General features: G+C 41.9%; 1 protein-coding gene across 1 annotated transcript in view; it reads right to left on the bottom strand.

Moving 5' to 3' along the window:
- The window catches only part of polr3a (polymerase (RNA) III (DNA directed) polypeptide A), a 224,469-nt gene that overhangs the window by 60,667 nt on the left and 148,532 nt on the right, over positions 1-15,270 (bottom strand). Inside the window, exon 21 of the mRNA XM_055150075.1 lies at positions 3,553-3,666. Coding sequence (XP_055006050.1) covers positions 3,553-3,666 — 114 coding nt within the window. The remainder of the gene's footprint in view (positions 1-3,552; positions 3,667-15,270) is intronic.

Genomic DNA, 15,270 nt, shown 5'->3' with positions numbered 1-15,270 from the left:
GACGCAATGACAGAACTTTGACCGACCTTGTCTAGAATAAATGTGCCAACCTCTACTTTGTCAGAATAAATAAAAAGAGAGAGAGACAGAAACGGAGAGATAGAGAAAGAGAAAGAGAAAAAGAGAGAAGGAGAAAGAGGGAGAGAGAGATAAATCAGTGAGGGAAAATTCAACCAAATTGGAAATACAATACAAAGCACAAGTGAACCTGAGATGCAATCATCTGTCATATCATATAAAACAGGACTGAAAAATCTGGAATCAAGAGATGAACCTGAGATGCAATCATCTGTCATATCATATAAAACAGGACTGTCTGGAATATTAATCTGTCAGAATAATTTTATCCCATATTTGCTAAATACTTGTGTGATATTCTAGGCCTATGAGTTAACCATTTATGTACTACAATTCTTTGATTTATAATGTACCAATCACTTGTATGAAAATGAATAACCTCTGTGTGTTTGACAACTGTGTGCAGTGTCCTGTCGCTCTAGTGAACCTCGAGATGATTCCTCACATGAAGCCAACTCCCACTGTCACACATGCAAGAGTTATGATGGTGTCTGACCAAACCTAAGGCACCTCCTGATTGTTAATCATGTTTTATGTGTTTGGACTATGCATAGCTGCACCAGTTTCTTATTATGTCTTTGCTGTTTCCCCTTCCCCTTGAGAATTATCATTCTGTAACTAGGGCCTCCTAATGAAATAAAAAGAGGAGAACGGCCTTGAGGCATCAGAACATGTGGAGACTGTTGGTTTTGATGCCCACTCTCTGCCCGTTCTCCTCGCGAGTAAAACTGAATTAATCTCTTGTCTTTCTTCTTGTTTACAATGTTTAGATAAACCTAACATTTACTTGGTCCTTCGAGCCGGATTCGAACCAGCGACCTAAGCCCTAACATAATCACAATCGATTCAAATTTTGAACTGACAAAGCAACAACATCTCCATGGAGAAAAACATTTGACGGACCCTCCACAAGGAAAGTTACACAATGTACCTTTAGAACATAAATCACAAATCTAGATTAAATATTTTCCCAGAATCGGTTCATTACAAACAACTTTTTGGACATCTTTGAACTTGTATAAACTCCAAAAACACAGATTCTTTTTAATTTGGATGGATTTGGGTAAAAAAGGTAAAATCAGGGCACTCCTCTCACACTGGCATAAAAGAGCCGGTTTCTCTGGGCTGTTTATCTTTGAATTACCAAAATCCGGCTGTGGTGAATTATGAATGAGGCAGGCCTGGTAAACACTTCAAACTGAAGATGTGAAATTGATCAAATTTATTCTGATTACAATTGAAATTGGTTGATTGCACCAAATAATTAAGTGTATTTAAGTTCTGGTCTTAATAGTGTTGAATTTTAAACTCAGACAGTAAGGAACAGACTTGATATCGATACTATTGATGATAATAACCAGTGTTGGGAAGGTGACTTTTAAAATGTAATCCCCTACAGATTACAGATTACATACCCCAAAATGTAGTTTGTAACATAATCCATTAAATTACTTAAAATGAGTAATGTAATCTGAATACTTTGGATTACTTGATTTGCTGTAGAGAAGCAAAGACGAGGAAATCGTAACATAAGATGTTTTATCTGCTAAAAAAAAAATTAAAAGGCCGAGTCTTTACTGAACCATATTAAAAATATTATTGATAGAAGACGAGGAGACATGGTGCACACAGCATGATTTAGTGCTGTTAAATCCTGTTTTAGACCTGGTTTAGACCTGGTTTTATTCCTGGTTTATTCCTGGTTTAGTCTTGGTTTAGACCTAGTTTAGACCTGGTTTACCTGGTTTAGACCTGGTTTTATTAGACCTGGTTTTATTCCTGGTTTAGTCTTGGTTTAGACCTAGTTTAGACCTAGTTTAGACCTGGTTTAGACCTAGTTTAGACCTGGTTTAGACCTGGTTTAGACCTGGTTTTATTCCTGGTTTATTCCTGGTTTAGTCTTGGTTTAGACCTAGTTTAGACCTAGTTTAGACCTGGTTTAGACCTGGTTTTATTCCTGGTTTATTCCTGGTTTAGTCTTGGTTTAGTCTTGGTTTAGACCTAGTTTAGACCTGGTTTAGTGTACGGCAATGAGTGGAACTACCGAAAAAAAAAGAAAAAAGAAATGGATATAGCCCCAAATTTGAAAACGGGAACATACCGCCATGTAATCCATTTATTTCAACAAAGTAACTGTAATCCAATTACCACTCACTGAAACAGTAACTGTAACTGAATACAGTTACTCATAATTTGTACTCTGATTACGTAACTCCAGTACATGTAATCTGTTACTCCCCAACACTGATAATAACTTATTTATTGCTTCTCAATTATTTTCTGTCACGCCCCCTCTCGCACCCTCCACTCGACAGAACCACTACAAAACGTGGACAAATCGCACAAACGCAGCATGTGTCCGTCCGTATTCCGTGCTATGCTCACCTGCATCTTGAGGCGGTCCGCTTCCATGTCCTCCTCATCTTTAAAGGTGATGTTAGTGTTAAAGTTCGGCAATATCCGCTCCTCTGTTATTTGGAACACCACCGAATATGACGCTAACAGAGTTCCATGGTTTACTGAAGGAGCGTTCACAAAGCAATATTCGGCACGTTTTCGCTGAAAAAACTCAAGTGTCTTATCAGCGTGATTGGGGTGTAATGTCTTTAAGTGACGCCGTAATTTATTTGTCTTCATGCCGTCCGCTGCCAACACTTTTAGACACAGTAAACACATTGGTCTTTCCTCGTTTCCCCGCCGTAGTCGCAGTGAAGCCGAGCGCTACCAACCCTTTACATACAGTTTGTTCTCTGTACTTCATATCTCCTGCTCTGTGCTGTGTGTGCGTTTGCTCGGTGCAAAAAAACAACAACAACACTATAGCGCTAATACTCCCTACGCACACTCTGACAATGAGAGCGTCACTGCCAACTGCTGCAGTGGATGTGCAATTACATTTTATTCTAGTACGGCAACAAAAAAAGCATGTTCCCCGAGGTCACACGCTCCCACCCGGACATTTTTCGGACTATAAGTTGGACTCTTTTTCGGGGTTTGGGTGTTTCCTGTGACTTATACTCCGGTGCAACCCAGAGCATTGGACTCCAGTTAAATGAAACTTAAGATGCGTTTGTAAGAGCCGAGTTCCATATTAGGAATTGATTTAAGGACAAAACAGTGAAATAAAAAAACCCCAGGATCATGGAAGTAGAGTGGGTTAATATGAACATTTTAAGACCAAAACGACAAGGCTCACAGCAGCAGCTACAGAGAGAGAAGAGCGACAATTTTTCAAGGTAAAGTCAATTGGAGCCGGAACAGCGTCCATACAAACTTCCTATTCAGCTAAGTCCATTTATATCTACAGTTTATGTAAAAGAGCTGAATAAAACCCTTAAAGTTCAGTTCCTGAGCTTTTGCCTTTCACCTCAGGTCGCCCTAAATTGTCCGCGGTGTTGGACATGATTGACGGGACAGAGACAATGTGACTGAAATAGCCGGTCGTCCACAGGGGGGCGCCGCGCTGACAGTTACCTCCAGGAAGCCGTCTCTGCAGCACAGGAAGTCCTCTCTCTTCATGATGGCGTCGGCGGTGAGGACGAGCTCGTTCTGACTCAGGGCGGGTTCGCTGTGGCACGAGTGCACGGCCTGAAGACGAGAGAGAGAGAGAGAAAGAGGGAGGGATGAGGAAAAGAAGAGAGAGACAGACAGACACAGAGACATAGAGAGGGGGAAAGAAAGGGAGAGAGGGAGATGAGAAAAGAAGAAAGAGACAGATAGATGCAGAGACACAGAGAGGGAGAGAGGGTGAGAGAGAAAGAGGGAGAGAGAGAGAGAGAGGGAGGGATGAGGAAAAGAAGAGAGAGACAGACAAACACAGAGACATAGAGAGAGGGGAAGAAAGGGAGATGAGAAAAAGAAGAGAGAGACAGATAGATGCAGAGACACAGAGAGGGAGAGAGGGTGAGAGAAAAGAAGAGAGAGACAGATACAGATACAGAGACATAGAGAGGGGGAAAGAAAGGGAGAGAGGGAGATGAGAAAAGAAGAAAGAGACAGACAAACACAGAGACATAGAGAGAGGGGAAGAAAGAGAGAGAGGGAGATGAGAAAAGAAGAAAGAGACAGACAGATACAGAGACACAGAGAGGGAGAGAGGGAGATGAGAAAAGAAGAAAGAGACAGACAAACACAGAGACATAGAGAGAGGGGAAGAAAGAGAGAGAGGGAGATGAGAAAAGAAGAAAGAGACAGACAGATACAGAGACACAGAGAGGGAGAGAGGGTGAGAGAAAAAGAGGGAGAGAAAGAGATGACGATGAGCGAAAGAAGAGCAAGAGAGAGGGGTGGAGAGACGGAGATGATGAGGGAAGGAAGAGAGACGGAGAGAGATGTAGAGAGATGGAGATGATGAGGGAAAGAGAGAGACAGACAGATGCAGAGACACAGAGAGGGAGAGAGAGGGGGAGGGAGAGAAGGAGACAGAGACGAGGAAAACAAGAGAGAGACAGACAGATACAGAGACATAGAGAGAGAGAGAGAGAAAGAGGGAAAGAGGGAGAAAGAGGGAGAGAGAGAGAAGATAATGAGGGAAGGAAGAGCAAGAGAGAGAGGTAGAGAGATGGAGATGATGAGGGAAAGAAGAGAGAGACAGACAGATGCAGAGACACAGAGAGGGAGAGAGGGTGAGAGAGAAAGAGGGAAAGAGGGAGAGAAAGAGATGACGATAAGCGAAAGAAGAGCAAGAGAGAGAGGTGGAGAGACGGAGATGATGAGGGAAGGAAGAGAGAGACAGAGAGCGAGAGAGAGACAGAGAGCGAGAGAGAGGGGGAGGGAAAGAGAAGGAGAAAAGAGAGGAGAGAGAGGGGGGGACAGAGATGAGGAAAACAAGAGAGAGACAGATACAGAGACAGAGAGAGGGGGAAATGAAGCGAGAGAGAGAGATGGAGGGGGAAAAAAAGAGAGGGAGGAAGGGGAGAAAGAGGAGGGAGGGAGGGAAAGAAAGAAAGTAAGACGAGAAAAGAAGAGACAGATACAGAGGCAGAGAGGAAGAGAGGGTGAGAGAGAAAGAGGGAAAGAGGGAGAAAGAGGGAGAGAGAGAGATGACAATAAGGGAAGGAAGAGCAACAGAGAGAGGTAGAGAGACGGAGATGATGAGGGAAAGAAGAGAGAGACAGACACAGAGACAAAAAGGAGGAGAGGATGAGAGGGAGTTAGGAGAGAGCGCAAGAGAGAGAGATGATGAGGGAAAGGAGAGAGACAGCGAAAGAGAGAGGCAGAGAGGGTGAGAGAAAAAGAGGGAAAGGGGGAGAGAAAGAGATGACGATAAGCGAAAGAAGAGCAAGAGAGAGGGGTAGAGAGACGGAGATGATGAGGGAAGGAAGAGAGAGACAGAGAGCGAGAGAGAGGGGGAGGGAAAGAGAAGGAGAAAGAGAGGGAGAGAGAGAGGGGGACAGAGATGAGGAAAACAAGAGAGAGACAGACAGATACAGAGACATAGAGAGGGGGAAATGAAGAGAGAGGGAGAGATGGAGGGGGAAAAAAGAGAGGGAGGAAGGGAGAAAGAGAGGGAGGGAAAGAAAGAAAGCAAGACGAGAAAAGAAGAGACAGACAGATACAGAGACAGAGAGGAAGAGAGGGTGAGAGAGAAAGAGGGAAAGAGGGAGAAAGAGGGAGAGAGAGAGATGACAATGAGGGAAGGAAGAGCAAGAGAGAGAGGTAGAGAGATGGAGATGATGAGGGAAAGAAGAGAGAGACAGACACAGAGACAAAAAGGAGGAGAGGATGAGAGGGAGTTAGGAGAGAGCGCAAGAGAGAGATGATGAGGGAAAGGAGAGAGACAGCGAAAGAGAGAGGCAGAGAGGGGGAGGGAAAGAGAGGGAGACAGGCACAGAGACAATTGAGAGGGAGAGAGAGAGAGAGAGAGATGATGATGAGGGAAAGGAGAGAGAGACAGAGACAGGAAGAGAGATGGAGACAATGAGGGGAGGAGACAGACAGAGAGAGAGAGAGAGAGTGGATAGGGAGAGAAAAATAGAGAGAGAGGGAGAAAGAGATGAGGGAAAGAGGAGAAAGGCAGACATACACACAAACAGAGAGGGAGAGAGGATGAGAGCGAAAGAGAGAGGGTAAGGGAGAAAGAGATGAGGGAAAGAAGAAACAGACAGAGAGAGGGAGAGAGATGGAGACATTGAGGGAAGGAAGAGAGAAAGACACAGACAGAGAGAAACAGGGAGAGACAAAGAATGGAAGAGAGAAGGGGAGGGAAAGAAGAGAGAGACAGACACGGAGAGGGAGAGAGGGTGAGAGAAGAAAAGAGGGTGAGTGGGAGAGGGAGAGTAACAATGAGGAAAGAAAGAGAGAAAGACAAGAGACAGAGAGAGATCAAAAGAAACAGAGAAAGAGACAGGGGAGAGAAAGAGAGGAGGGAAGGAGAGACAGACACAGACAGAGAGGGAGAGAGGGTGAGAGACAGAAAGAGGGGGAGACGGAGAGAGAGTAACGACGAGGGAAGGACGAGAGAGAGACAGACACACAGAGACACGGGGAGAAAGAGGGGGAAGAGAGAAAGGAGGAGAGAGATAGAGACAGAGATAGAGGGGAGAGAGACAATAAAAGGGAAAGAAAAGAGACAAGAGAGATAAAGAGAGAGAGAAGGAGAAAGAGATGAGGGAGATGGAGAGAGAGGGAGATAAATCAGTGAGGGAAGATTCAACCAAATTGGAAATACAATACAAAAGCACAATCATCTGTCATATCATAAAGAACAGGACTGTCTGGAATATGAATCACAATCGATTCAAATTTTCGAACAGACAAAGAAACAACATCTCCATGGAGAAAAACATCTGACGGACCCTCCACAAGGAAAATATCTAATCTAAATCACAAATCTAGATCAGATATTTTCCCAAAATAATTCGTCCCAAATAGAAATCCATTTTGGGTTCATTTCAAACAACTTTTTGGACATCTTTGAACTTGTAAACTCCAAAAACACAGATTCAGTCTTTTTAATTTGGATGGATTTGGGTAAAAAAAGGTAAAATCAGGGCACTCCTCTCACACTGGCATAAAAGAGCCGGTTTCTCTGGGCTGTTTATCTTTGAATTACCAAAATCCGGCTGTGGTGAATTATGAATGAGGCAGGCCTGGTAAACACTTCAAACTGAAGATGTGAAATTGATCACATTTATTCTGATTACAATTGAAATTGGTTGATTGCGCCAAATAATTAAGTGTATTTAAGTTCTGGTCTTAATAGTGTTGAATTTTAAACTCAGACATTCAGAAACATACTTGATACCGATACTATTGATGATAATAAGTTATTTATCTAAAAGACCATAAACTATATCAGTGCTTCTCAATTATTTTCTGTCGCGCCCACCCTAGGAAGAAGACAACATTTCGCACTCCACTCCACAGAACCACTACAAAACGTGGACAAATTGCACCCTCGCCTTCAGTCGCCTACATATGAAACGTTTAAAGGTTGTATGGAGGATTTTTTGTTTTTGTTTTTTTGTTTCAAGTTGTCAATGATAACATTATAGAGATGCAGTAGCCTTGTAATTATGATGACCAAAAAAAAGAGAATAAAAATTCATCAACTCTGGACGTGGTGGGGCTAAACATTTGCCAATAGATAACGACACTGCCTCGTTATCTGTGAGCTGACAGGCTGTCAATCAAACTCCCTACGTTTCTAGCGTAACTGACTTGCCTGCGCGCCGCCGGTACGTGGTTTACGTACGACTGTCACGCAGTCCACAGACGCAAGCCGCACAGACGCTGTTTACTCCACCAACGCAACAGTTCTTAGCGGCTTTTTTTGACCTATATCTTCCTCGCAGTTCGCACAAAGTTTGTTGCAATGGCGACAAGAATCCAGGAGCAGTTCGCCGCAAAAGAAAGTCCGTTTTTGAGGTCGCTGAAAGAAGAAGACAAGGGGAAAAGCAGCGAAGCCAAACTAAGGTGATTCTTGAAGATTCATTCCAGCGATGGCGCAACTGAAGCAGACGCAGGGTCTAAAGACTGACGCACTGGTCCACAAATTACTCCTGGACAGGAAACTTCTGCTTATTATGAAAACGTACTTTATTTCCAAGAGCTAGTCAAACGTTTTTCAGGACACGAAAGCGATATCCTATGTCTGAAAACGTAATTTTCAAGGCAAAGAAAGAGTCCGCTTGCTGCTGCGTGTTGTAGCTAGTTCATTCGCACTGAATCTCCGCGCAACCTTCTCTGCACCCCTTTCCTGCTCCTGTCCCCGCTGCCCGTTCCGCTCTTCCCCCTGCTCCTCACTTCTCCGGGCACGGAATCTCCGCGCACCGCTCCCCCTCCTCTCCTGCTCCCTCTCTCTCCCTGCTCCGCACTTCTCGTCCGCGAACGAAATGTCCGCACACCCCCCCGCTCCCCCCGCTCCTCACTTCTCCGTCTTGCCTAACCAACACTGTAGTTAGTTGTTTACAAGTCATGTGCAGCACCGGCTGTAAACAAACCTGTTTCTGGCATAAAGGAGGAGGAGGGAGAAGGCGTTTCTACGTAGGAGCTGTGGGGGAGGGGGGGGTTTCACGCATGCGCAACATTTGAAAAAGGACAAACAGTCGCTGGATTTCTCGTTCCTTGGAAAATCCTCTATACAACCTTTAAGTCGTGTCTCCGAGGATGTGTCCGTCCGTATTCCACACTGCGCTCACCTGCGTCATGAGGCGGTCCGCTTCCACCTGCTTAAATTTGATTGATTGCGCCAAATAATTACATCAAAAAGTGTATCCAAAAAGCCATTTAAGTTCTGGTCTTAATAGTGTTTAATTTCAGACTCAGTTTGGCTCCAACCACACAAGTACATATTTGAGTCATTTTGTTTTCGTTGTGGATGCAGTGTTCGTTCACACTAATCCGATGGAAAACGGCTCCAGAGACAAAAACGATCTGGTGTCTCCAGCTCCCACGAGTATGGATCTGATCGGGCACTGTGTGGACGCCTGAAAACGCTGGTACGCTGACGTAGGAGCTCTAGTGGCGTCCTTATTGGACCACGTCACTGTGACATGCGCCTTCCTGATTCCCTGGGTTTGTGACATCGATCGTGTGACGCTATTGTGGAAAACAGTTTAAACAAACCACAGACAAACGGGAAACAGCGGAGCTAGAACTACTTGCAAGTACACGGTCCAAGAAAAGACTGTTCCTTGATTTCTTTGGCTCGAAATCGGCTGCTGCAACTTCAGACACGGTTACCAGAACACCACTCTAATCCTCTGAGCCGTGTCCTTTAGTCTGACAGAAGCTGAACTGCATCAGCGCACAAGGAGCGAGCGTTTTTTTTTCAGTGCTTAGTTTATGCAAATGAGCCATGTGGATTTAAGTTTTGTTTCTGTAAAACGTAAACAAATATGCTCAAAGCTGTGTGGATAGGAAAGGCTTTGATTGCGGACACAGAAACGACGTGTCTGGACGCAGATCGTTTCCAAATACGGTGATTAGTTTCAGTGTAAACGTGACCTTAGATACGAAGGAGGAGACTTGATACAGATACCACGATGATAATAAAAACTCATTCTTTAGACAATAGAATGTGATTTCCAACATTAAATCATTGTACTTTCTTTAATATTCCAATGTGGTCTTTTATCTGTGTAATCCCTCAGTGGTTATTAAAGGTGCATTGTGTAACTTTTCTCGTGGATGGTCCGTCAAATCCTTTTCTCCATTTGCATCTTATTTCTTTTTTCTGGAATGTTTCGCAATCTGGCATTAAACATTCTGGGCAATATTTTTTCCACACTAATCCGATATTGTAGGGAGCTGGACCAAAATGCTTAAAGGTTGTATGGAGGATTTTTTTTTGTTTCAAACTGTCAGTGAAAGATTAAAATACCATTACAGAGACGCAGCAGCTTTGTAATTATGATGACCAAAAAAAATAAAAATAAAAATCTATCAACTGTGGACGTGTTGAGGCCAGATAAACATCAGCCAATAGAAAAGGAGGCTCCCTCATTTTTTATTGGCTGTTAGGTTGTCAATCAAACTCCCTAGTGTAACTGACTCGTCGGAGCGCGGGGATTACGTGGTTTATGCAGCGGTTCTTAGAGGCTTTTTCGAACTGTTGCTTCCTCGCAGTTCGCACAAAGTTTGTCGCGACGGCGGATGAGAATCCACGACCACCGCAAAAGAAAGTCCGTTTTTGAGGTCGCTGAAAGAAGAAGAGAAGAGGAAAAGGAGCAAAGCCAAACTGAGGTGATTCTTGGAGATCTCGTCCAGCGATGGCGCAACCGAAGAAGACGAAGGGTCTAAAAACTGACGCGTCGGTCGCTGAATTACTTCTAGACAGGAAACTTCAACAGTAATTCTGAATGTGCACAAGGACTGTCGCTGTATTTCTCTTCCCTTAAAAAAAATCCTCTATACAACCTTTAACTCAATTCTGCATTATATTCATTGTATTTCTTTATAAAAAGCAGTAAATATCATTGTTTTGATGAGCTGTCAAGATTCATAAGACTTCCCTTTGGTCAGAGGCTTTTAGTCCCAAGATCTAGAACAAATTGTTTTAAAAGGAGCTTCGTTCCAGCTGCTATTGCACTTATGAATAAATTGTAATCTATTTATCTATCAATTTCAGAACGTTGTCTTGGAAAAAAATCATGTGTGTTTTTTATATATTAAACATTTATTGTGATCTTAGCCAAGCTTGATGGATGAATTTGATGAATTATTTATGGAACAAAGCCATTCAGCATTAGAGCATTGTAACTGTGACATTTTATTTAGACTTTATTTTGTAATTGTGCTTTTATACGTGTTTATTGTACATAATGTAGATGGATGAAATGTGAAATGTGGGACCTGCCTCTCAAATCTGCACAACAAATTTACTTACGAGTACAAATAAAGCAACCTAACCTAATCTCAGAGTTTATGTTATGACGAAGCAGTGAAAAAGTATTCTGTTTGTGTTTCTGTTTTATTCTACCTTTTGGCCAGAAGGTGTTCTAATTTTACCTGGTAAAATATTGAATCAAAATAATCAAATAAAACAAAAAACAAAGTGAGGCTGCCTTACAAAAAACGTCATTTAGAAAAGCACCTTTAAAATAAAAACAATGCAGCTTTAGTCCTTGCAGGAGGTAAAATGATAAAACATGTTTATTTTGTTTATTTTGTAATTCCAGATTATCTTAAACGGGCCGATAAGAGTCAACCAAAGGACCGTATGTGACCCTGGAGCTGGACAATGCCCAGGTCTGCTTTCTATCTTCATGGAGACCAAACCAGACCAAGTTACAGGTCAGATCTGTGGAGAGGCGACCCCGCTCACAGTCAGAATTCCTGTTTTTCTTGGTATTTTTGAGCTATAAAACCACCTGTAATTGAAGAAATATAAAGTATAGTTGTTTAATCTCACACTGTGGAACATTGACATATCCATAGAAACAAGCAGGTGATGTACCCCCCAACTGAAAAGTTACACAGTGCATCTTTAAATAAAATCATTCACGGGCAACTATAATCTCAGTGTAAACCAATGGGAAACACTAAGAGCACAGTGATATAATTTTATTCGTTTTGCCAGAAATGTCCAAAACCAAATCCAAAACAGCAGCTTTTCAAACATTATTATTATTTCTTCCCCTTAGGGCCAACAGACAAACTGCTCCCAACTTAAACTATGGGCCTGGGGCAAGGTTAGCCAGTGTTTTTAGCAAGTTTCTCACCTTTGCAGGCGTTTCAGAGAGTTTGTGACTTATATTATTTAGCTCACTATATTTGGTCTATATGGTTCATTCCGATTTTTTCAGTTTTGTGAAAAAAAAAGAAAAAGAAGAAAAAAAAAAAAGAGTTGAAAATTTAGCTGTAGATGTCTTGGCATTAGGGGTGTGCAAAAATCTTGAAATATCGATATATCGGATAATTTATTGTGATGGTACAGTATTGATATATTGTGAGCAGACGACCCCGCTCACAGTAAGAATGTCTGTTTTTCTCTGTATTTTTGAGCTATAAAACTATCAAATGTAAGCTGTTTAGGAACATTCTAATCAGAGCGATGACCAGGGGTGTGCAAAAATATCTATATATATTGTATTGTTTAATGTACAGTATCGATATGAGGGACTGCTGTATCGATATATTGCCGAAAGTATTTTTTTGGTATGTTTTACAAAATCATTCGTTATAGCTACAGTTTTGTTGCTTGTTTAGTGGAAGGAAACTTGTTTATGCGACACATTTGATATTTTCATTGTTTTGATGATTAAAATGTTTGTGTTTTATGTTAACTTTGAACAAGAAGTGGTTTTAACTCTTTCCCCCCTGGACGTCTACTAGGAACAACCCATACATATGTTACTAGGGCTACACCCATAGAGCATAACTGCATAAAAGAAAACAGACTTCCACGAGTGATTATAAATGATTTTTACACTCATGAACTTAATTGTAACACAGACATATTTGTATCTCTGGAAACCTTAGACTCTGAACTTTTCATTTATGGATGTTTAAATGTGATTCAACTCATTTATAGGTGTGTAACAGCTCACTGAAAATGAGAGTTTACCTGGTCAGGTGCAAACTCGAAAACAAAAAACTACATTCAGCATCTGATATCTGCATGTTCTGAGTACTATATTCATAAAAAAATAAAAAATATACTTTGTCAAAGTATTTAAACAGATTTCATATCACCAGATACAGTATAAGCCAAGTGTACATCTGTTTTTACCTGTTGTACACCTGTGTGCACCCAATTCATTTTTTTCCATTTAACTTATTCAACTCATTTAGCTTATTCACTTATTTATTTATTCAACTCATTTAGCTTATTAACTAATTAGCTTATTATAATATAATAATATAATAAAAACTCTTCCCCGTCAGTGTGAGTCCAGTATTTGTCATCTTGGCTATTTTCTCGTGTGCAGAGCTCCGCATAAGCGTTTGTTTCTGTAGCGATTCTGTTATACATCACATCTTGGAAAAAAGACTGAAATATTTTAAAGGACTGGCCTGGCAACATCCAGATTTCAGGCATTTTGGTTCATAATCGAGTATAAAGCTCAGATGGTTTGCTCGGACATCGCTGGACTCCACACAGACGCATCAGCAGCATCTCACCTTCTCCCCGAAAGTCTGTCGGCTGTCTCTGTTTTCCACTTTATAATCAACTTCAACATCATCACTTTGAAATCTATAAAAGTCACTTTCTCTAAACTTATCCATAAAATACGTCCGCTCCTCATTATTTCTAAAACTGTGCGCCGCAGTGCCGCGATCTTTCCATTGCACGTGTTTCGTGTTGTGTTTTTTCCGGAAGCTACCGTCGTCACTATTTCGATTAACTTCGGAAAAAATCGGCGAAAACATATCCTTGAATCCTATTGGTCAGTCTAGTGTGGGTTGTAGTGGCCCCACCGATCACAGTCTCTGTTTAAATGTGAAAAACCGAGCCATTTTCTAAAGGTCGTCAAATCTCGTCTTTAGTGATACGGTGGAGGTGTCAAAAGTCGTCATTAAGGGTCAGGGGGTCGTCAAATGTCGTCTTCATGGGGGAAAGAGTTAACAAAGACTTTTAGAGTCACAGCCATGATTTAGCCACTTAAAAAAAATTGAACTGTATCGAATCGATTTGAAATATATGGTACTGAACCAGAAGTTCACTGTATCGAGATATGTACCGTATCGTGGCCTTTTTATTGAGGTATGTATCGTATCAGCAACTTCTTAATGATACCCAGCTCTATTGCAATTAGGTTTTGTCACCTGCTTGTATCTATGGAAATGTTATTACTTCTGACTTGAATGTTCCACGGAGTGACATTTAACAGCCGTGCCTTAGAATATCATATTTTATAGTTTTACAGCTCAAAAATACAGACAAAAACAGGCATTCTGACTGTGAGCGGGGTCGCCTCTCCACAGATCTGACTTGTAATTTGGTCTGGTTTGGTCCATGAAGATAGAAATGTTAATTACCACTAGGGCTGGGTATCATTAAGAAGATGCCGATATGATACATACCTCGATAAATAGGGGACGATACGATACTTCTCTCGATACAGTGCACTTTCGGTTCGATACGATTCAATTTTTAAACATGGCTGAATAATATCTGTGATACTAAATGTCTTTGTTAAACCACTTCTTGTGCAAAGTTCATATGAAACACAAACATTTTAATCATTAAAACAGTGAAAATGTCAAATGTGTTGCTTAAATGAGTTTCCTTCCACTAAACAAACAACAAAACTGTAGCTCTGTAACAAAATAATTTAATAAAATATACCAAAAAACATATATCGATACAGCAGTCCCTGATATCGATACTGTATCATCACATTAAACGATACCATATACCGATATTTCAATATTTTTGTACATCCCTAATTACCAAAATGTTCCAAATATATTCCAGATAAAGTAATAACATCTCCACGAAGAAAAGCATTTGACGGACGCTCCACCCGCTAATGAAACTACCGCACATCGCATCAGGTTTGTGAAGTTGTAGTTTACAGTTTTGTGTCATGTTTTTGTATATTTATGTAGAATTGTCATGTGGAAGCGAAGGTGACGTAGGATTGTGGGCTTTGTACATAATCTTACAGCTAAACGTAAGACGGGTTTGAATAGAGCCCAGGAAAATGACTCAAACGTGCATGAATCCGTGTATCATTCGTTCATTCGTTTTTCAATATAAAACCAAAAATAAGAAAACGAAAAAACAACAGTTTTCTTCGTTATTTGTCTCCAAAACCAAAATGAAAAAACGGATAACGATTCGTTTTTTTCAGTTTTCGATTTTGTGTTTAAATGAAGAATGGAAAAAAACGGATAACGGCCGTTTCCCGTTTACGTGACTTCGGGGACAGAGGACAGAACTGCTCTGGTCCGTCCGCGCTCAAGAACCGCGGCTGGTGCAAGCCTCCGACTGACGCATTCACCACCAATGAAAATGAATCGAACTAAGAGCTTTTGGTTCAAATGGACCACCGGGACGAGACCGGGACCAGAGCGCTACTGAGACTGGGACCAGACCGGGACCAGAGAGGGCCTGAGACCGAGACCGAGACAAGACCAGGACCAGACCGGGACCAGACCGGAGGCTCAGAGCCACGGCAGGGCCGGAGCTCGAAGCTGAGGCTCGGACCCCGTGGAGGCTCGGAGTCAAAGCTCGGAGTCCCCCTCGGGTCCCGGTCCCCGGTCTGGTCCGGTCTGGTCCCGGTCTGGTCCCGGTCTCAG

The sequence above is a fragment of the Boleophthalmus pectinirostris genome, unplaced genomic scaffold (assembly GCF_026225935.1).
Source record: "Boleophthalmus pectinirostris isolate CB_2022bp ecotype Guang Dong unplaced genomic scaffold, ASM2622593v1 HiC_scaffold_14, whole genome shotgun sequence".
Taxonomy (NCBI): Eukaryota; Metazoa; Chordata; class Actinopteri; order Gobiiformes; family Gobiidae; genus Boleophthalmus; species Boleophthalmus pectinirostris.
The sequence above is the reverse complement of the archived record's forward strand: the minus strand, read 5'-3'. Positions and strand labels throughout refer to the sequence as shown.